The sequence below is a fragment of the Ruditapes philippinarum genome, unplaced genomic scaffold (genome assembly GCF_026571515.1).
Source record: "Ruditapes philippinarum isolate M1 unplaced genomic scaffold, ASM2657151v2 ctg755_1_1_1_1, whole genome shotgun sequence".
Lineage (NCBI taxonomy): Eukaryota > Metazoa > Mollusca > Bivalvia > Venerida > Veneridae > Ruditapes > Ruditapes philippinarum.
Genome location: NW_026865297.1, coordinates 296482 through 319938, shown reverse-complemented (window position 1 = coordinate 319938; position 23457 = coordinate 296482). Strand labels below are relative to the sequence as shown.

General features: G+C 33.5%; 1 protein-coding gene across 1 annotated transcript; it reads right to left on the bottom strand.

Annotated features, from left to right (window-relative positions):
* Window positions 1-8325: 8325 nt before the first annotated feature.
* Window positions 8326-21456, bottom strand: LOC132728576 (T-complex protein 1 subunit theta-like). Its single transcript, XM_060714236.1, is given in 13 exon segments — window positions 8326-8436; window positions 8797-8868; window positions 9052-9333; window positions 9878-9983; window positions 10425-10597; window positions 12556-12627; window positions 13240-13377; window positions 13773-13834; window positions 14114-14242; window positions 14707-14776; window positions 14979-15190; window positions 16590-16680; window positions 21349-21456. Coding segments are annotated over 13 exon segments (1578 nt in total). The 5' UTR covers window positions 21409-21456.
* Between the last annotated feature and the right edge of the window lie 2001 nt (window positions 21457-23457).

Below are 23457 nucleotides of genomic sequence, written 5' to 3'. Positions count from 1 at the left end.
ATAGGGCAAAGCAATCTCAAGTTATTGAGCAGAAACTGAATTTCTATTTTTAGTAACAGTGACATTGACCTTGATCACAGACACCTGGGTACCAATCCCAAGCTGCCTCTTGATATAAGCTATCCATACACCAAGTTTGGTGTCAATAGGCCAAAGCAAACTCAAGTTATTGAGCGGAAACTGAATTTCTATTTTTAGTAACAGTGACCTTGACCTTGATCACAGACACCTGGGTAGCAATCCCAAGCTGCCTCTTGATATAAGCTATCCATACACAAAGTTTGGTGTGAATAGGCCAAAGCAAACTAAAGTTATTGAGCGGAAACTGAATTTCTATTTTTAGTAACAGTGACCTTGACCTTGATCACAGACACCTGGGTAGCAATCCCATGCTGCCTCTTGATATAAGCTATCCATACACCAAGTTTGGTGTCAATAGGCCAAAGCAAACTCAAGTTATTGAGCGGAAACTGAATTTCTATTTTTAGTAACAGTGACCTTGACCTAGATCACAGACACCTGGGTAGCAATCCCAAGCTGCCTCTTGATATAAGCTATCCATACACCAAGTTTGGTGTCAATAGGCCAAAGCAAACTCAAGTTATTGAGCGGAAACTGAATTTCTATTTTTAGTAACAGTGACCTTGACCTTGATCACAGACCCTGGGTAGCAATCCCAAGCTGCCTCTTGATATAAGCTATCCATACACCAAATTTGATGTCAATAGGCCAAAGCAAACTCAAGTTATTGAGCGGAAACTGAATTTCTATTTTTAGTAACAGTGACCTTGACCTTGATCACAGACACCTGGGTAGCAATCCCAAGCTGCCTCTTGATATAAGCTACCTACACACCAAGTTTGGTGTCAATAGGCCAAAGCAAACTTAAGTTATTGAGCGGAAACCAAAAGTTGACGCCCGCTTGCCCGCCCGCCGACTTCGGCATTACAATAACCCGGTTTTCGTTGAAAACCTGGTTAAAAAGCCTTGATAATGTAAAATTTTCTAAGTTAAGAAAAAGGCAACATTTTTCTTTAAATCCATGTAACAGTTATAGGCCTTGAAGAGAGTCCTATTATGCTCTCAAAGAAGAGTTTAAAATTTCAACTTGTTTCAAAGCCATATGTCAATAGAATATAAAATTTTCTGAGGTGGTATGGAAATTTAAATATAAATTCTAAGTTGTAAAAAGGGGCATATTTCTGTCAAAATGCTTGCTACAGTTACCTCCTCCTGTACACAGGTTGGGGCCATGATTGTGAACAAGTGTGCAAAGTTTCAAAGCCATATGTCAATGGACTTTGAAAATATTTGAACTATTACAAAAACTTTAACGTAAATTCTAAGTCAAACTAGAAATGTGTCCATAGGACACGGATGCCCCCACACGCCACTGTTCTGTCAATCTTATGACTCTAGGTCAAATATTTTTTGGACTACATGTGCCACAAGTTGAAAATAACTAGAAATGTGTCCATAGGACACGGATGCCCCCACACGCCACTGTTCTGTCAATCTTATGACTCTAGGTCAAATATTTTTTAGACTACATGTGCCACAAGTTGAAAACTAAAAATCAACAAAGGGCCATAATTCTGTAAAATTTGGTCACAGCAAAAATTCCTTCCTTTACTACCATCTACACATTAAGGTTGTTCATCCCTGGAAGTTTAAGCAAAATCTGCCATCCGGTTTAAGAGGATTTTCGTTCACAAAATTTCTTTATGGTATATAGTGAAAAAATTAACAAAGGGCCATAATTCTGTTCAATTTGATCGCAGCGAAAATTCCTTCCTTTACTACCATCTACACATTAAGGTTGTTCATCCCTGGAAGTTTAAGCAAAATCTGCCATCCGGTTTAAGAGGAGTTGCGTTCACAAAATTTCTATATAGTATATAGTAAAACAAGAGGGCCATGATGGCCCTAGATCGCTCACCTGAATTATCAAACTCATCCAAACAATTACCTAGACAAGCATTCTGACCAAGTCTCATGACAGGTGAGTCAAAAATGTGACCACTACAGTGTTAACAAGGATTATCCATATTTGAGCAGTGCGACCTAGTTTTTTACCCAGGTGACACATATTCAAACTTGACCTAGAAATCATCAAAACAAACTTTCAGACCAATTTCCAGGATACTTGGATCAAAACAGTAGCAACTAGAGTGTTAACAAGATTTTTCTATTTTTAGCTCCGGTGACCTAGTTTCACACATGCGATTTCGAACTCATCCAAGCAATTACCTAGACAAGCATTCTGACCAAGTTTGATGATAATGGAGTCGAAAATGTGACCACTAGAATGTTAACAAGGTTTTTCCATATTTGGGCGGTGTGACCTAGTTTTTCATCCAAGATGACCCATGTTCGATCTTGACTTAGAAATCATCAAAACAAACTTTCAGACCAATTAACAGAATATTTGGATCACAACAGTAGCCACTAGAGTGTTAACAAGATTTTTTTCTATTTTTAGCTCCTGTGACCTAGTTTTTCATCCGAGATGTCCCATGTTCGATTTATTCCCAGCAATGACCTAGACAAGTTTCCTGACCAAGTTTGATGACAATTGAGTAAAATTGTGACCACTAGAGTGTTAACAAGGTTTTTCTATTTTTAGCTCCTGTGACCTAGTTTTTCATCCGAGATGACCCATGTTCGAACTCATCCGAGTTATTACCTAGACAAGCATCTTGATCAAGTTTGATGATGATTGATGCAAAAATGTGACCGCTAAAGTGTTAACAAGGTTTTTTCTATTTTTAGCTCCGGTGACCTACTTTTTCATCCGAGATGACCCATGTTCGAACTCATCCAAGCTATCAACTAGATAAGCATCCTGACCAAGTTTGATGATGATTGATGCAAAAATGTGACCGCTAGAGTGTTAACAAGGTTTTTCTATTTATAGCTCCGGTGACCTAGTTTTTCATCCGAGATGACCCATATTCGAACTCATCCGAGCTATTATCTAAACAAGCATCCTGACAAAGTTTGATGATGATTGGGTCAAAAATGTGACCACTAGAGTGGTCACAAGGTTTTTCTATTTTTAGCTCCTGTGACCTAGTTTTTCATCAAGAGATGACCCATGTTCGAACTCATCCAAGCAATTGACTAGACAAGCATTCTGACCAAGTTTGATGATGATTGGTTCAAAAATGTGACCACTAGAGTGTTCACAAGGTTTTTCTATTTATAGCTCCTGTGACCTACTTTTTCATCCGAGATGACCCATGTTCGAACTCATATGAGCTATCACCTAGACAAACATCCTGACCAAGTTTGATGAAGATTAGGTCAAAAATGTGACCTCTAGAGTGTTCACAAGGTTTTTCTATTTTTAGCTCTTGTGACCTAGTTTTTCATCTGAGATGACCCATGTTCGAACTCATCCGAGCTTTCAACTAGATAAGCATCCTGACCAAGTTTGATGATGATTGAGGCAAAAATGCGACCGCTAGAGTGTTCACAAGCAATTGTGGACGGCCGGACGGACGACGGACATTCATCGATCCTAAAAGCTCACCCTGAGCAAGCTCAGGTGAGCTAAAAATCAACAAAGGGCCATAATTCTGTTAAATTTGGTCGCAGCAAAAATTCCTTTCTTTACTACCATCTACACATTAAGGTTGTTCATCCCTGGAAGTTTAAGCAAAATCTGCCATCCGGTTTAAGAGGAGTTGCGTTCACAAGATTTCGGGACATACGGACGGACAAGTGCAACGCTATATGCTCCCACTCTGTGGGGGCATAAAAATCAACAAAGGGCCATAATTCTGTTCAATTTGATCGCAGCAAAAATTCCTTTCTTTACTACCATCTACACATTAAGGTTGTTCATCCCTGGAAGTTTAAGCAAAATCTGCCATCCGGTTTAGGAGTTGCGTTCACAAAATTTCTATATAGTATATAGTGAAAAAATCAACAAAGGGCCATAATTCTGTTAAATTTGGTCGCAGCAAAAATTCCTTCCTTTACTACCATCTACACATTAAAGTTGTTCATCCCTGGAAGTTTAAGCAAAATCTGCCATCCGGTTTAAGAGGAGTTGCGTTCACAAAATTTCTACATAGTATATAGTGAAAAAATCAACAAAGGGCCATAATTCTGTTAAATTTGGTCGCAGCAAAAATTCCTTCCTTTACTACCATCTACACATTAAGGTTGTTCATCCCTGGAAGTTTAAGCAAAATCTGCCATCCAGTTTAAGAGGAGTTGCGTTCACAAAATTTCTACATAGTATATAGTGAAAAAATCAACAAAGGGCCATAATTCTGTTAAATTTGGTCGCAGCAAAAATTCCTTCCTTTCCTACCATCTACACATTAAGGTTGTTCATCCCTGGAAGTTTAAGCAAAATCTGCCATCCGGTTTAAGAGAAGTTGCGTTCACAAGATTTCGGGACATACGGACGGACAAGTGCAACGCTATATGCTCCCACTCTGTGGGGGCATAAAAAGTGGCACAATTCTTTCAAAATGCTTGATACAGTTACCTCCTCCTGTCTACAGGTTGGGATCATGATGGTGAACAAGTGTGCAAAGTTTCAAAGCCATATGTCAATAGACTTTGAAAATATTTAAGGTATTACAAAAAATTTAACGTAAATTCTAAGTCAAAAAAGGGGCATAATTCTGTCAAAATGCTTGATACAGTTACCTCCTCCTGTCTACAGGTTGGGATCATGATGGTGAACAAGTGTGCAAAGTTTCAAAGCCATATGTCAATAGACTTTGAAAATATTTAAGGTATTACAAAAAATTTAACGTAAATTCTAAGTCAAAAAAGGGGCATAATTCTGTCAAAATGCTTGATACAGTTACCTCCTCCTGTTTACAGGTTGGGGTCATGATGGTGAACAAGTGTGCAAAGTTTCAAAGCCATATGTCAATGGACTTTGAAAATATTTGAACTATTACAAAAACTTTAACGTAAATTCTAAGTCGAAAAAGGGGCATAATTCTGTCAAAATGCTTGATAGAGTTACCTCCTCCTGTCTACAGGTTGGGCTCATGATGGTGAACAAGTGTGCAAAGTTTCAAAGCCATTGTGTCAATGGACTTTGAAAATATTTGAACTATTACAAAAACTTTAACGTAAAATTCTAAGTCGAAAAAGGGGCATAATTCTGTCAAAATGCTTGATAGAGTTACCTCCTCCTGTCTACAGGTTGGGCTCATGATGGTGAACAAGTGTGCAAAGTTTCAAAGCCATATGTCAATGGACTTTGAAAATATTTAAGGTATTACAAAAAATTTAACGTAAATTCTAAGTCAAAAAAGGGGCATAATTCTGTCAAATGCTTGATACAGTTACCTCCCCTGTCTACAGGTTGGGGTCATGATGGTGAACAAGTGTGCAAAGTTTCAAAGCCATATGTCAATGGACTTTGAAAATATTTGAGGTATTACAAAAACTTAAACACAAGTGTTTACGGCAGACGCTGTGGGACTACAATAGCTCTACTTATTCTTATCCAATAGTCGAGCTAAAAATAAGCAAAGTCTTGAAAAATTATTTTCAGTCTAAACCCTCATGGAGTGAGATGTTTATTAAACTAAGCGACCCTTTAGTGGGGCTAATATTAAACACAAGTGCCGGCCCCATGATGAGGATTTATATCACTGACAAGGTATTGTAGCTTACAAACAGTAAGTCTCGAATTTGTTTTCCTAAACAAAAGTGTAGATTATAGATCCAATTACCCCAGGGGCGGGGCTAATATTGTTTCAAGGGGGGCATGATTTCTCCAGTTTTGTAAGAGGTCTAGAAGGGGGACCATCTAAGAAATAGCGAAATCGGAACATTTTCAACTTAATGAGATTTAAATGTTTTCCCTACTATAGGCCCTACATAAAATCGGAAAGGATCCTCGGAGGTTTCCAGGATTTTGATCCTCATAATTCTGATGAAGTTCCAATTTCTTGTTCTACACATCGTCTCATTTCTGCCCCAAAATGTTTCTTATTTCCCCTTTTAACCCTTCAAAAGATAAAAAGCTGGACAAAAAATTTTTAATTCAAACTAATGACCTTATAGACAGAATTGAAACCCTGCACTTTGCGTATCATCTCATTTAATGGTTAATTGCTCGCCATAATAGTTTCAATTTGTTTCCATCATTTAGAAGGAAATTTGCCATTGCCCAACGGAACGGCACAATTCAGGTGCATAAATTAGGGTAAGATTAATAGTAAACTTAAATTTATCAACACTGTGGGAAGAAATAATGAACAAATAATGGATTTCAGAATTTCATTTACTCATTCAAATGTTAGTGACATTCACACGAGCAGTTTTTATGTATAAAAGCTGTATAAATAAAGAATTATGAAAATATGAGAAAATGCAGAATTCACACTCACAAAAAATATCATAAATGAACAGGCAGCGCTTTGTTTTCATATCATGAGGTATATTATAGAGAGATTTTTCAAAATCTCATTGTGTCCTTCAAATTCTAGAGATACATGTAACAAATATAACCATCAAATAATTAATAATAAGTAAAACAAAAATTTTAATGATCAATGTTTTGAACAGGTCCAGAATTCCAAATTTGGAATTTTATAAATAAACTCTATGTGTGGTTGAATATCGATTTTATAGTGTATAGAAAGTGTTGTTATATGGATATGTTTTGATTGTGTACTTCTTATATGGATTAAGTGTTTTTAGTATTTTTTTTAATATCTAAACTCTATTTGATAAGATCTTAAATGAGTTTTTGAACAAATCAAATTTAGTTTAAAAAGAAAAAACAACTATAAACAACGCAAGCGAAACCATTGTCAACAACCGTACTTAAAGACGTGATTACTAAAGCTGTCAATTGCAATTATGTCTTAAATGGTAAACATACTTTTTTTTTCTAATTCTATTTGTAATTATTTGATAAGAAATGAGCGACTTAGCTATACATGTACATAAAAGGCTGACTATATCTTATTTTGTATATTCATATCAATTTCTAATGATACGAACAAACAACATTTGTTCAGGAACTGTGATGGTATAAACGTAACTGATTCAGAGAGTGTGTTGTAAGACAGAATGGACTGTCACAAAATACAATGATCATGGATGGTTACAGTGTATTACATTGATACTTAGCAGTCAATGAATGAATTGTCTTTTCATCTTTCTTTACCACAAAGTTTAAATTTATTAACATCTTAGCTTTCAGTTTCTTTTTAAAAGCATTTTCTTTTTCTTCATAAACTATAATCAACATCAAATTAAGGGAAGATGACTTGATGAATGTTCAATTTGAATTTTGTGCGATTTGAGATTGTGTAAATCAAATTCGGACATACACTTACTGTTTCAATTACTTGCGGTGTGGTTGTTAGTATATAGTTTAAGTAATTCTGCCCCATGGTGCAAATGTTAGAATTACTCAGTGTGTTTCGACTTTCAGATAGAGGATGGCTGGCCAGGCACTTTCTGAGAAACTTATCCCGTCCTGGCCAATTTCTGAAAGTATCTGCTATGACTACACTCCTATCATGGAGGGAGTGTGAGGAGAGGATCGAGCTCCAAGATATAGTTGTTTTGGGCCTCCAGCTGCCTTTGCCATGATTATCTACAAGAAAATTAAAATACTCATGACATGGTAAATACAAAATAAACTTCATCATTGATTTGTCAGAAAATGGCATGGATACATAAAATACTTTAAAAATGAAAGTAATTCTGAATCAATGTCAATAGAGATACTCCAAAACTCGGCAAATGTGTTTTGTTTTTCAATTTAACAGCACAGCTACACCTTGGTAAGTTAATGTAACAAATGTAAGCACAACACATTGTTTACTCTATTGTAAACAGTACACCATAAAGTTATACCATAATAACAGTAAAAGTGTGGTTTATATCCTGGGAATGGAAACCCACATTTGCCAGTTACTAGATAAACAATTTTTATGTATTCGACTCTAACTTAACTTGTATAAGCATAGATTTCACCATAACACTAACATGTTCTTTAGTTTTGTGAAATTTTTGATTGTATCCCATCTGATATTAAATTTCAGACAAAAAGGGTATGTAAGTGATCTATACATTTTTCAGATCATTATGAACTTGCATTTCTTGCTTTTGTCATTTATCTTTTTATTCAAAGTTTCAACTGAAGAACTTGAAAGGCAATAATGATAATAGCAGCCTTTAAATACAATTAGTTTAAACCATAAAATTCCTGTATTTACACATCACATCTTGACAGACTGATAATATAGATTTTAGACATTTATTGGGAGAGAGGGAATACCGGAATTGCATACATGTAAAAGTATAAAAATAGTCGGTGTTATATTATAGAACAGTACATGCAGCAGCAGTAGCGAATCTGATCCCCCAGTATTTGGCGAGGTAAAGGTCAAACAATGCCTTCTCTGCGCTGTCTATTACACCTGCACCTTGAGACTGTTGTATAAAATATTGCAGTAAATAATTTAGGTTTAATAAAAAGTTAAACACTATTTATATGGATACTAAAATTGTTGAAGACTAATGAAAGGAAAAGTACATTTTGAACATTGAAAGAAAACTTTCTTTAAATATAAGGTATATAATATTCAATTATATGAACAAACTTGTATTGGTCAGCAATTAAGCTGCATACAATATACATTTAACTTGAAGTATCAAACATAGATTTTCCAGGTTGTGAAATAATTTGTGCAAAACAAAATAATTTATAGAACTTCAAAAAATTGCAACATGACCATTGTAGCAAATGAGTCATTCATGAGCATAAAAGTGTAAATTGTTTATTGTACTAACCTCAATATCAACACCAACATTTTTCTTGCCTTCCTGATGGGCAGCATATAACAGTGATAATACTTCAGTTGCCTATAATGGATATCAAACAAAACATGTTACAAGTTTACAGAGTAATTTATTTGGTTAGAAAAAATAAAAATAACCCAACACAGAATTTATTTTTTCCACATTAAATCTTATGATAAATGAAAGCAAACCATCATTTTAAAATCTAAAATGTAGAGGAATAAAAACAGGTATAATAATATCTACCTTTACTCCAGCATTTTCAGCAATTGTTCTTGGAACAACTTCTAGTGCTTCTGCGAATTTCTTGATGGCATACTGCTCAAGACCTGGTGTACTTTCTCCTAGGGTTGTGATTTGCTTGGCTAGCTCAATCTCACAAGCTCCAGCTCCGGACCATACATGATACATCCTACTCATGGATAAGGGCTGTATGGTGTAACACCGTCATATGGCTCTCTCCATGTCATCTGATATTATTGTGATCCACGGATGCAATAATAGCGTAAGGCACTCTCTTTCTTTGATCTGTAAAAGATCGTCAATAAACAGTAATAAACCTCCAGTAATTACAACCCAATTAGGCTATATATGGTATTCATGGAACAGGCAAAGTGACTAGATTTTGCTGGCAGTATATAGTGAGGTGAGCCTGCAGTCTGATGTGACTATACTGGGACTGCTTAATTCAAGTATTTTGATATCAAAATCTCTTAAACTATAACTGGACAAACCGTATATGCAATACAGAGCAGGTTCATGACAATATCAAATGGATTGAAAATGAAATGCAGTATCTGTATTTCAAAATTTAAGCAATATTCAGTTACGCAATGTCCAGACAAGAATAAGTCTTCAAAACTATTCTACATTTTTAGAAAAAATATATTCAAACTAATTTCTTTCTTAGTATATTTATTATAATTTATTTATTATCAGTTTAATGCTTATAATGAGTTCTTGTACTAAATTAAAATGTTTTTCATAGTGAGCACACTAAAATTTAAATTCAGTTACATATAACAAGTATCAGATAAAATTAACAAAACCTTCGGTCATATTACACTGGTACTGTTTAATGATACTGACCTTGTCTAAAGACAATAACTGGAGTATCACCAACTTCATCTACATATACATTATCACAGTAACCAGACTCCTCTGGGGTTGGTGGTGTCTGAAATATATATTTCGACGTTTAGGTTCCATGATATAAACATGCACTTAAACAAAAATCTAATCTAAAAGTATGTAACATTTCGAAAATACTTAAACTATTGAAGGACAAAACACTAAATATATCAAGTATCTCAAAATTACTCTTACACTGGTAGAGGATTCATTTCAGACAGTGTCAAAATAAAACTTGATCATGAAGTCCAAAAGAGTAAGACAGAATTGGATTAACAAGCAATAATATATCACATAAAATACAACAGTATGATCAATCAGTAACTATTCAAGACAAACAATCGACTATATAAATACTTACCACTCTTAGAATCTTGTATAAAATTTTCTCTCACAATAATCTTGGTTAGCCAAAATGTAATTTAATCGACGACATCTCATCTGCAGGCGCAGCTGTTGTATATAAACTTGACCTTATAAATCTTCCCACTCTTGGAAGTGGTGTAGCAGATACAGCCTTACACAACCTTCTCAGGTCCCATTTAGACATAAGTCTAAGGATGAGGATTTTGTATTTATTACAGAAATGTGTCGCCATCTCTCCAACTTTACCTCCAGCAACTATCACAGTACAACCTGTATCTGCTATTGCTTTAATTTGCTGTAAAATAATGGAAGAAAATACAACAAAATGCCTAAATTAATCAATAACATTTAGTGAAAGCTTTAAACATCTTTGAACTTAAAGTCTAATACTTTTTCTTTCTTGCTGATTTTTATTTCATTTAACACTTTAATAGATCACATAGCTGCCATTCTACTGGAAAAAGACATTTGAGTGACTATCATTCCATTCATAACTGGTCCTGGAGTAAGAACTATCAACCTTCTGGATAGCTTCCCCACATAAAAAGAACTAAAAGAAGACCATGTTTTTATTTAAATACAGATGAGCAGAAATTAGAAGTCAGCAAACTTTGCTTGAGGTTGCACAGACTCATCTTTACAAGTTAAAATTAGTTCAAAAATTTACTTTCAAATACACACATCTAGCATTGCAAGCGAAACTGTGTCGCACTGCAATTATAATTACTTACTTTCCCAACCCCCTCCCCCCCATGAAAAAGAACCATCTTAAACAGTAAATATCAAGGTAAAAAACAAGATACTGCCCAAAATGATTTACAACAAGAGCCATGTCAACATGGCCATCCCCCGCCGAATGTGTTTGCTCATTGGAAGAATGTATATGTAGTAGAACAGAATAATTCTATTTTAAGAGGTCTTTTGGTAATGAAAACTGATGGCTATAGTGATTACAGATTTGAAACCTATGTGAATACTGATGGCTGAAAATAACAAAGGGCAATAACTGAAAAATAATGCAGGGTAGGTTATCATTCTTTTGTGCTGCATCCCTCCTCAGTAAAATCTATCCACCTATGAAGTTTCAAGTTGATATCTCAAATACTTTTTGAGAAAAAAATTGAACTGAAAAATTAAGTATGAAAAATAACAATGGGCAATAACTCAAAAATTATAAAAGGTAGAGTTATCACTCTTGTGCAGTGCACACCTCCTGAGTGAGATCTATGCACCTATGAAGTTTCATTTTGATATCTCAAAGGCTTTTTGAGTATTGCTCTGGACAAAAATTAATTTTGAAAAATAACAAAGGGCAATAACTCAAAAATAATGCAGGGTAGAATTATCATTCTTAAGCACTGCACTCCTCGTCAATGAGATCCATCCACCTTTGAAGTTTCAAGTTGATACCTCAAATTCTTTTTGAGATAAGCTCTGGACAAAATAGCATGAAAAAAAACAAAGGGCAATAACTCAAAAATTGTATAGGGAAGAGTTATCATTCTTGCGCACAACATTCTTCCTCAATAAGATCTATCCACCTATGACATTTCATGTTGATATCTCAAACACTTTTTGAGTTATGCTCCACTCAGGTGAAAAATTAGGTATGAATAATAAAAAAGGGCAATAACTCAAAAATTATGAAAGGTAGAGTTATCATTCATGTGCACTGCACACCTCCTGAGTGAGATCTATGCACCTATGAAGTTTCATGTTAATATCTCATAGGCTTTTGGAGTTATGCTCTGGACAAAAATCAATTTTGAAAAATAACAAAGGGCAATAACTCAAAAATCATGCAAGGTAGTTATCATTCTTGTGCACTGCACTCCTCCTCAATGAGGTCTATCCACCTATGAAGTTTCAAGTTGATAACTCAAATACTTTTAGAGATATGCTCCGGACAAAAATGTCGGACGGAAGGACGGACGGACGTACCAAAATTTGATGTTTATGAGGCAAATGAGCTCATAAACACCACCTGGACCAACGTCCATAAGCAAAATAAGCTCATAAAAGCAAAAAAATAGCTCTTAATTTCAATTTTATGAGTTTATGTTCTTTATTTAACTACGGAATGAAGCTCATAATAATCAAATGTTGGCTCGGAAGGACGGAAGGTCGGACGGACGGACGGACGGAGACTATTTCTATATCCTCCGCCGAAAATTTTCGGCGGGGGATAATAACCCTTTATGACATATAAGACAGGTTACAATACTAAATGGAAACAGATAAATGAGGGCATACTTGTTCTACTAGATTTTCCTCTCCTTGGCTGAAGTTTACAAGTTCATCTGCATTCTTTATTAAAACTGTACCCTGTAAATAAATCAAAAGAGTATTGTAGAAATATTTATAACATTATTAAATGATGAAAAAAATGGATATTGCATCAAGTAAAATATGGTTTGGTTTAGAAACAAAATGAATATAATCTCTATGTTTGTACTGTAATGTTGCTTGCCTATGAACTTTAAATAAAGACATGACTTCATTATGAAACAACAGCTGTCTGTAAAAGTCAATTCTTTGTGAAGTTTCAACCCATTCCCTGATACCAACTTGCATGCAAAAACTAAACTATACTGTGTCCAATGGAAACAGTTATGTATTCAATTTCACACAACCAATTTCTAAACATGTTGACACAGTAAAAACCTGGATAATAGAACTGCTTTGACATGAATCTTTGACTCAGAAAATGAAATCCATGCTACATGGAGTAGAATATGGATTTGATTTTTTGGAAACGAAAATTATGTATGGATTATAAATGGTTCTTTTAGACAAAGCAAATGAAAGAAAGGTACAATTGATAAGACATGTTTTGGAAGGTAACATGGTACAAGCATTGGAAGTTCATTTGTTACATTTGATAAGGTCTGAAATAACGTTATACATGATTATAGAACATAAGTTATTCCGACTTACCTTGGTTTCTGTTTGCATGATATCTAATGGACACGAGTATACAGCTATTTTACATTTGCTGGCCTTGGTTACCTCCCCTTCTACAGCTCGTCTGAACACCATTCCTTGTATGAGTGAAGACTGCAGTACACCTGAACCCTGGATACAGAAATAATCATATCTTATACATGTTATCTATGCAATGTCAGTTACTGAGGTCATTTTTTTACACAGTAAATTCGTCCGGTTAATATCTATGAAATAAATACAAGATGCCATATATATTCTTGGCAACTTAATATCCCTGTCTTCCTAAACTGTACAATAATTGAAATTCCCATAATTGAGATAATCTTACCCTGAATTTCTTAAATGGATTTATCCAGCTTCCATTTTGGAACTGTTAACTATCAATTTTAGGGACATCAAAAGGAAAATTTGAAGTTAGCCAGCAAACAGTATAGAGCCTTGCTATATGAAGTTATCAACGGCTGATTACTTTTGGTTTCAGCAGGTTAATGCTTATAAAAGATCACAAAACATGTGTCACTTACCAGAATTTTACTGACCCGAATATTGTCAACATTAAATGTAACTTTGTCTGACATAATTGAAACTGAAAAAGAAAAACATAGCATACTAAATATTAGAATTCACAGAAAAAAAAACAAAGTTTTAACCAACATGGTATTTAAATACTACAAAATAAGTGGGTTTTACTTTTTGTCTTTCCTTCATATATAAACAACAATTTCAAAATACAACAAATGATATTTAACTGATAAAGGCGTTATTACGAAGTTGTCATTATACAGTTAATCTAGAAATTTAACACATTTGATTTTTGTATCCTGTTATACCATTTTCAGTGAAACAAAACTTTATGTTTCCTTACCACATGCATCGGCTACTAATTTGGATAGAAAATCTTCATGTCCATATTGTTTGCTCATCAATGAAGTTTTAATGGCTCGAGCAACTTGTGTTCTGTCACGGAGGTCTTTCTGTTGTTCACAAATCAAATCTAAAAATAGAATAAAAGAAAGAAATGATATGTTTTTTTATTATTTCAACACATTTTTGGTCATTTCTTGGGGGTTAGTCCACCCAACCAGGATAACTAACAAGTTACTTCTAATTTCTCTTCAAGTGATTGACTACTAATTCCACATGATTGAGAGAAAAACGACCATTAGACTCAGTGCCAGAGATCTTCTGTCATCAGAGAAATTCACCTCACTTCAGAATCAAACCAGCCTGGATTAAAGAGCAAATGTTCTTCCTACTGAGTTAAGCAGGCTGACAGAAATGATCTATAAACAACATGCCAAACATGCTTGAAAAAATACATGTTCATTACAAATGTTTACATGAATAATGTTATCTGTTGCTTACATTGAAAGTTTAACCACAAACAAACACAAATTTGTTTTTGAAATAATGTATTAAAAAATAATATTACACTATGAAATAAAATGAGATAACTACCTGGCAGAATTTCCAGGGCTTTCTTTGAAGCAAATTCGTAACCCTCTGTGACCTCTGTAACTGACAAGCCCTGAAACAACCAAAACATATGTGAAAAGTACCAAAACAAAGACATTTATCTTACATAAAAACTCCCTCATTATTTTTCTTTAAATGAAAGTAGCGTAAAAAGTTTTAAACAAAATCAATATCATAGTCAGTGGTGAAATTGGGTGAAACAATTACACTAACAACATTGACTTCACTTGAATACTTATTGATATATTTCTTACCATTCTGAGCAACATTTCAGCATGTTCAAGAAGGGAACCAGCAAACACAAGGACAAAGTTGGTTCCATCTCCTACTTCCTGTTCCTGTTGCTGTGTTGCAAGAACCAGCATCTTTGCAGCTGGGTGCTGTACCTCTAATTCATTTAGGATGGTTGCAGCATCGTTTGTTACAAACAGTTTCTCTAGATGGTTAATAACCATCTTGTTCTGACCTACATTGATATATTGAAGAAAATAATTAATTTTAAGTAGATAAAAACACATACATTTGTACAAAAAAGGGGAAAACAAGCAATTATCATAGTATTGCAAGCAATCCATAAGTCCCCTACCGGTAAGAGCCCAAGCAACATTCTGAAGGGCCATTCACTTAGGTTCCTATTTTAAGTAAATTTGTTGAAAAAGTTCTTTAAAAGTGATCACAGGAAACAGTTTTTATGTACAGACAGACGGACTGAAGGACACTCTAAAGTTATTTTTTAAACATCCCTGTTATCAAAATATAACATCTTTAAAATCCTATCATGACTGAAGAAGTTGGAGTAAAAATTACCAATTTCTCAAAAAAAAGTCTAAGTTCAAAAGGGGCATAATTCTGGAAATAGTCTTGCTAGAGTATTGAACACTCACAAATGTTGAGTGACAATAAGAAACATTTATATGAAGTTAGAAGTAGATACATTCAGAAAAAGAAGTTATTAAAAAAAAACAATGTTTTTTTCATGAAAATTTTAAGTTCAAGGGAGGTAATTCTGATAAATTTTGTACTAGAGTTGTAAACCTTGCCACATATGATGTGGTTGATGACAAGCAACTTACATTTAAAGTTTGAAGAAAATACCTTAAGAAATAAAGAACTTATAGTGAAAAAACTTAAAATACTAGAATAAGAAATCTTGAAATTCAGTCTATTTGTTGCCATAGCAACCAGAATTTTCAACATAGGAAGATAAGAAAAGGATGTGCATAATTTCCATACTGCCATCTACCCATATGTCAAGTTTCATAAACATATTTTCAGTACTTTTTGTGTTATCACTGGATCCAGGTTATGTGTAAAATTTGCCATATTTTCAGTCTATTTGTTGCCATAGCAACCAGAATTTTCAACATAGGAAGAAAAGAAAAGGATGTGCATAATCCCCATACTGCCAGCTATCCATATATCAAGTTTCATAAAAATATTTTCAGTACTTTTTGCGTTATCGCGGGATCCAGTTTATGTGTAAAATTTGTCATATTTTCAGTCTATTTGTTGCCATAGCAACCAGAATTTTCAACATAGGAAGAAAAGAAAAAGACGTGCATAATCTCCATACTGCCATCTATCCATATATCAAGTTTCATTAAAATATTTTCAGTACTTTTTTCGTTATCACGGGATCCAGTTTTGTGGACGGACGGACGGACTGACGGACGGACAGACAGACAGACAGACAGACGGACGGTAAACCTAAAGTCCCCTCCGGTAAACCGGTAGGGGACTAAAAAACCCCTAAAGTTTTGAACAAAATAAAATTTGAAGGTAAAAACTGATCAGTCATCATATTATAAAACTCAAATAAATGATTTATTTACTTCAAGGTTTTCATTGTCAATAAGAAAAATTACCATGCGGTCCAAAAGCTGACCGGGTGGTCTTCGCCAATTCCTTACATGCTTCAATGTTCCTATATACAGCTTCTTCTAAACCAGAATAATGCTGAAATTAAAAGAACAGATATTATAGCAAACACTTTTGTTATTTTAATATTATACTTTTCTCATAAAAAAGATTATATGCTGTCATATGACATTGAATGGTGTCTGTTCCAAAGAATCAGAATGAGGGTAATCCTTTGAATACATAGAATATTTTCTGAAAATAGATGACAGGAATTGAACATGACTTCAATTGACTTGTATCTCCTGACAATACTATCTCCTTTATAATATTAGGTATGATTTAAGGAACACTCAATGGAAGCTACATAATTTTTGTTGTCACATCATTAATGATAAAATTATATTAGATTTAATAGAATCTAGCAGTTATTCTAATGAAGTATCATTAGTTAATTCAGTAATATATACTAAGTCAGTGTGATTTAGGTAAATGTGTAAGGTTAAATTGTCATCTCATCCCCTACTCAAAATAAACTAAACATGCTTCCAGTTGTTAAAATGATAGACTGAAATAGAATTTTTAGTAATTGTAAATGTGTAAATTCTTTATTGATGACCTCTTATTCCAAGACAGAAGGTTGACCAAAAAGTCACTTAAACTGGTCTAGGATTTCATTATATTTATGGATAACCTAGAAATTTAAAGATTTTTCAGTTTATAAATTTACAGATATTCAATGTTAAATTTTCTGTTATTTGTTTTATACTAAGATCCACAGCTAAAAACAAGTTTTTATATATTGTTAACATTACCAAAGGTAATGAGATTAGTTTCATCTTTGTATGATGACTGAAATTTATGTTAAAAGTGAAAATCAAGTCATTAAATTGTTCTGAATCTTACCATACTGTTACATTTACCCATATAATCAGTAAACTTATTATTTTTAACATGAGCAGGGCTCTACAAATCCTATAGTTTGACGTCGGGGGCAACTCTAAAACCACTTGGGACAACTGACAATAAGCAGAAAGTTAGTCCCGGAAAAGTCAAATTTTGACAGATGCTAATCTTGGACAACTGTAAAATTATGTTTCTTAATACGACCCTTCACAGCACGGTGCGCCAGTAATCTTCGCCTGAGGCAATCAATCTCAGCAGTTGCTACGCTGATTAATTTTACATTGCCACAGGCAATAAAAATAGATAAGACACTAATAAAAATCTTAAAGATAAAGTCCAACATTATTATAGACATGTCCAAAACACTATTAAGTCATGGACTTGGTCTTTGAAGTTGATGTATTGACACAAGCAGACAGTAATTTGTGCCGTGAATTGAAAATTTGGAATTTTTTGTTTTAGGCTTTTTGATGAATTCCTAAGTGGAAAACAATATTAAAATATCCAAAAAGCATCTATTATGAACGCATTTCAACATACAATAGTCAAAATAGTATAATTTATGAGGAAAACAGAAACATTTTCATTTGTCACATATTTTCGCGATGCCGATTTTTTTATATAAATCGTGAGGCAGTTTTAATCAGTTTAAAGCTCTGCAGCAAGTAGAAATATTAAAAATCTTTTGTTACTTATGCAGGGCTCGAATTTAACACTCGCAAACTCGCAAAATGCTAGTTGAAAAATGATTTTGCGAGTTAGATTTATGACTACTCGCAATTTTTTGCGAGTTGAAGAAAAAACGTAATACGCTCGTCAGGAAAATTTGAAATATAAATGGGGCGTAATATTCGTAGGTAGCCGAGTTATAAACTATGCGCGCACTTGCTGTCTGGTTTACATTTTATATACCTTAACCTCGCTTAAAAAAGTACACAAATTTAAACCAGTCCAAATGTCATTTTGTTCGTGTCAATCAAGCGTGATCGGAATAAAATGTCTAAATGAAAAATAACGAACTTCTTCCCATTTACTGAAGCAAATGTGTCTTCCGATAACAATACTCTGAGTACAGAAGATGATTAAATACAGTCTATCAAAAGAAGGACAATCAGACCTTTAGTTAAAACATTTAAAAAAATGGGAGAAAGAACTGCACGTCAGTCTTGCGTACGAACTCGATGACGATGGAAATGTTGACAAAATATTTTGCGCCGATTGTTGTGCGCATAATCCAGACCAGACATCGTCGATATGGCGACAATATTGCATTATTGTTTTTTTTTAAATGTAGATTGACATTTGGTAAGAATCCCTGTGGCCTAAATCAAGTTTTTGAGTAGAAAGTTACGTTGCTGATTCGTACCCCGGGCAGTTCGAACTCGTCCAAATAAATTACAATTTTAATTTTGTTATTCTCTATATCCAGCAACAACTTTGTCCTTGAACACAGCACATCAAATAATTAAACTTAAAATTGAAGTATTATAAGTTCCAACATGACAATTGAGATAAAATTCATTATTATGATACAAAATTGTAACAACAATGAATTAATTATTATGGTACATGATAATTTAAACAATGAATGTACACAAAAGTTTAAACAATTTTGGAATTAAAAAATCATTGTCGTAAAAATTGCTAGTTGAATTCAGTTTTTGCTAGTTAAAAATTTGTCCACTAGCAAAAAATTGCCAGTGGCCAAAAAAGTTAAATTCGAGCCCTGTTATGAATCAAAAGGACTTTTGACAATGTTAAGATAAATAATGATGAGATTTGTAAGTATTTGAATAGTCTAATTCACTATCATATTTTATCTTTCCCTACCGGGTAATAATGACTGTCTTTTTCTTATTTACCATGTCCAATGTGAAATGTGGAAACTGAGAGAGGCTATGGTTAACTAGATTCATGTTAGAATTAATTTTTCTTAAATTTTTAAGATCAAGGATAAAAATCCAGGAAAAAAAAATAAAACTGAAACAAAACATATAGGCCTACACAGGTTATTGAACTTGAACAGTGCTAAAAGGTACCTGGGAAGAGAGCTGAACAATCAAAACTATTTCAGTTGAAACAAAATGTTAAAAATATTAAAAAATTAATTGTTTTTACTTCTTCTTTGGATATACAGCTGTAGCGCTCTTAGATAACATGTATGACACGTACAGTGTCTATTCTAGGAATTGAAAAATAGGGGTGATTTTCCCCCCTCTATTTCAAAAAAGGGGGCGATTTTCAAAATCAAAGGGTGCCAATATAAACTACCAATGTTAAATCGTCTGCATTAAGTTTACACTGAGGCGTTCAACCGATGAAATAATTAAAACGATAATATTCATTTAAGGCAGCAGAAGTTGTCCCCCCTTAATTTTTAAACGAAAACAAATTATTACAGAACTGCCGCGATTGATTATAAAGGGATTGGCAATACAAATAATCGAACTATCTTTCACGTCTAGATCGTAGCCAAGCTAGGAATTGCCTCATTTTTCTTGATTATTTACTACACTAAAATGGCGCCCAACTGTCAGACCTAGCACACTAGTTCCGGTCGATACGGAACATTCCGTTAATTTCCGTCAACTCACGTTACGAGTACCATACGGTACTAAATTATTATAATTAGCTTACAATTACCTCCCTTCGGTTTTCGGTGTAAATGTAAACAAAACAACCAAATATAATGCAGGATGGAAGTTTTACGGTTTTATTAACTTTTTTTATAGATACGCGATTTCCACGCACATGATTTTGAATTGTGCGCGATCTGTGAAATACTAGCGTGAATCGCGCAATCGCGCGTCCTAGAATAGACACTGCGTGACGTATCAATTCAAATGAAATCAAATTAAAAGTAAATGAAAATTTCAAAAAAATATATATGCTATACCTAATGAGCTGTGAAAAAATCCTTAGTTAACTGGGCGCCGCCATTTTGAAATCCTTTTGAGCTAAATATAGATATCAGAGCGCTTTTAATGAACCTCTACATAATTCAGACTATTGCTAGCAGACGCATGCTAAATAACACTTCCGGTGAAAGAATGATGTACAAAATCAGAAAATAAACATGCATTTCATTAATAAGAACTATAGTTACAGTTGTGAATATAAAAAGTTACTTTAGCATATCCTTTTTGATAAATAAGCACAATAAAAAAAATCGTTAAAACAACAACTGTGAGTGTGATTAGAGGTTAACAAATATGGCAGACTGGATTTTCCAAACGCCGACGCAGGCGCAGTGGTCCCTCTTTACGTTCGGAGATTTGCGGAATATTCTGAGCGCCCCCGATGATAGGTTGAACACCACCAATTTATTTGTTTTGTTTATGGTACAAAAGATCTGGTTTACATGTACAATAAACATGTTATATGCTAAAACCATAATTCGTAAGAACTTTCTGCGCCATGGGTAGCACCTAATTTCATATTAATTATGCATACATATGATGATATTTGACAAACTTGGAAGTTAAATATTTCTTAGTTTTAGATCCAAAGCACCGACTTGTCCATGCTAGCTTGAGAACGAGATTTAGTGACAAATCTAAAATTATAACACTGTATCATTTTAGAATGACAGATACGGTTTCTGATCAATTAATCATATGATAGTTATGATAGATTACCAAATGGATCTTATATGGGATATAGTACGCTGACTAAAAAATCTCGAATGTTCCAAAGATATTTGGACGATTGAAACAAAACTATTCCGCATGAAAGATAACTCACATGGGGAAAACTCAGGTCATAATCTTAGAACAACTATACTTTAGAATTATGGAAATGAATTCACATGTTAGAATATAATCTAAAACTACTATTTCTGTTTAAATAAAGTCACAATACCTTTGCCCCTTCTTTTAACATTTGGGCAAAGCCCGGAGCTTTAGGAACGTGCATCGCCATGTTCGCAAATCTGTTTGTGGAGTACTCGATTACTTTATAGAATAGGTTCCAAATGGTAGACAGACGTTTCACTATTGAGACGGTTCACACCAAGACGGTTCACACCAAGACGTTCTATCATTTCAGTTATCTTATCTTCATTATTGTTGTTTTGAAAAAAGGTGTTTTTAATTTCTATTCTTTGATCTATATGTGCAATTATCACATAATTTCACTTAAAGAAAAAATATTTTTGATTAAAATAACACTTTAATATAACTAACTACTTGATCTTTTGTAAACATGGACTCAATAGGCAATTTTAATTTAAAGCAAAAAAAAAAAATGAAGTTGAAGCATAACAATCTTCTAACAACAATTAACTTTGAGTAACGCGTTTATTTGTTGTTAATTTTAAACATGGGATAAAAAATTGTTAAATTATTAAATGCTAGTATAGTGCTTTTGAGATATATGTCAAAAATTTTAATGGCCATTGAAATCAGAAATATCTTTAAATTAAATTAGAAGGATTGGGATTTTTTCAATATTTGTCATGTATTATCATTTTTTGTGACTAAAATTCATTATTATATAAACAAAACTTATGGAGAAGTTTCTGTGTTTAAATTGGCCGTTGTCAAAAAATATTTTAATGGTCCAATAAACAACTGATTAGTAAACTGTTGATGCTTAAGAATAAGTGCAGTGTTTATACAACTGATCTAATTATAGTGGTGTCAAACTGTTAGTTGATTGTCTCAGTGTTTATACAACTAATCAGGCGATGAGATATCACCACAATTACTTAGGTTTGTTTAATGGCTACTGTTTAATAAATTGATGAAGAAAATAAATTTAAATTTTTTTTATTTTATACACATGTTTCGCATTTCATTGTTTAAGACTTACAAAAAATAATCATTATATAGTCAATGTATTTGATATATTGACATTTTTTATTATATGAATAATATTAATTACTTTACTGGTAGTGATTTCAATATTTAAACTGATACTTATAATATGTCTTTGTTGTTCTTTCTATGTTATTCTATTTTTTTAAATTTACTATAAATATAATTTTCTCATGTTGTTACACTTATATTATAAGTGATATTTCAGAAATTTGTCTTTCATTTACACCTCTTATCACTCAACCCATAATTAAATGAGTAATCTTCTAATAATTCGTATTAACAATACCATTGAAATCAAACAAAACATTAAATTGAATTTCTTTTTTACACTGTTTGATATTTATGAAATTAAAATTTTGTTAACTTTCCTAGTAAACATCTCTAAAAATTGGGAGTGAAACGTCCATACAATTGACAAAATGGGAGTGAAACGTCTAGGTGTGAACCGTCTTGGGAGTGAAACGTCTCAATAGTGAAACGTCTTGGGAGTGAAACGTCTGACATTCGTTCCAAATATAACCGTCTTTTTTCTTTTGAATATTTTTTCTGGTGTCAGACTATATCACAGGTGCTTGAAACAAACATTTTTATGTTCTATATGGGCTATATACTACAATAAGATTTTTAATATACATATATAGGCCGATTATGTGAAATATTTTATTATGTGACTAGCGCCTGTGGACTAAATCACAGGAATTCGACTTTTAGATCCAAAGCCTGTCTATATGGTTATTAATGATGACTAATATAAAATATTAACCTCCTTTTATATTTGTACAGTTGTAAAATCGATTCTTCCACCTCGCTGTTACAGTACAGATTGATTCATATATCTTTTTTTATCTTCAACAGAGAAAGCAATTTTGAAGTATTATAAATTCGTATTAATAAAATATAAAGATATTGTAGGTCAATCCCTGCCAACTATATAGGTCCATATTTCATCGCATGTTATCCGTCTATACCTTTTATAAAATATTGACTCCCCGGTCATAATATATGACGCCCAGTAAAAGCATAATGACCCCTCCACTGCCTAGAAATCACACGTATAGATTCTATGTTACCTATTTTTTGTGTCGCCCCTACATATAGGGATCACTTCTCCGTCGTCTGTCTGTCCGTCCGTCACAAAATTTGTCAGGAA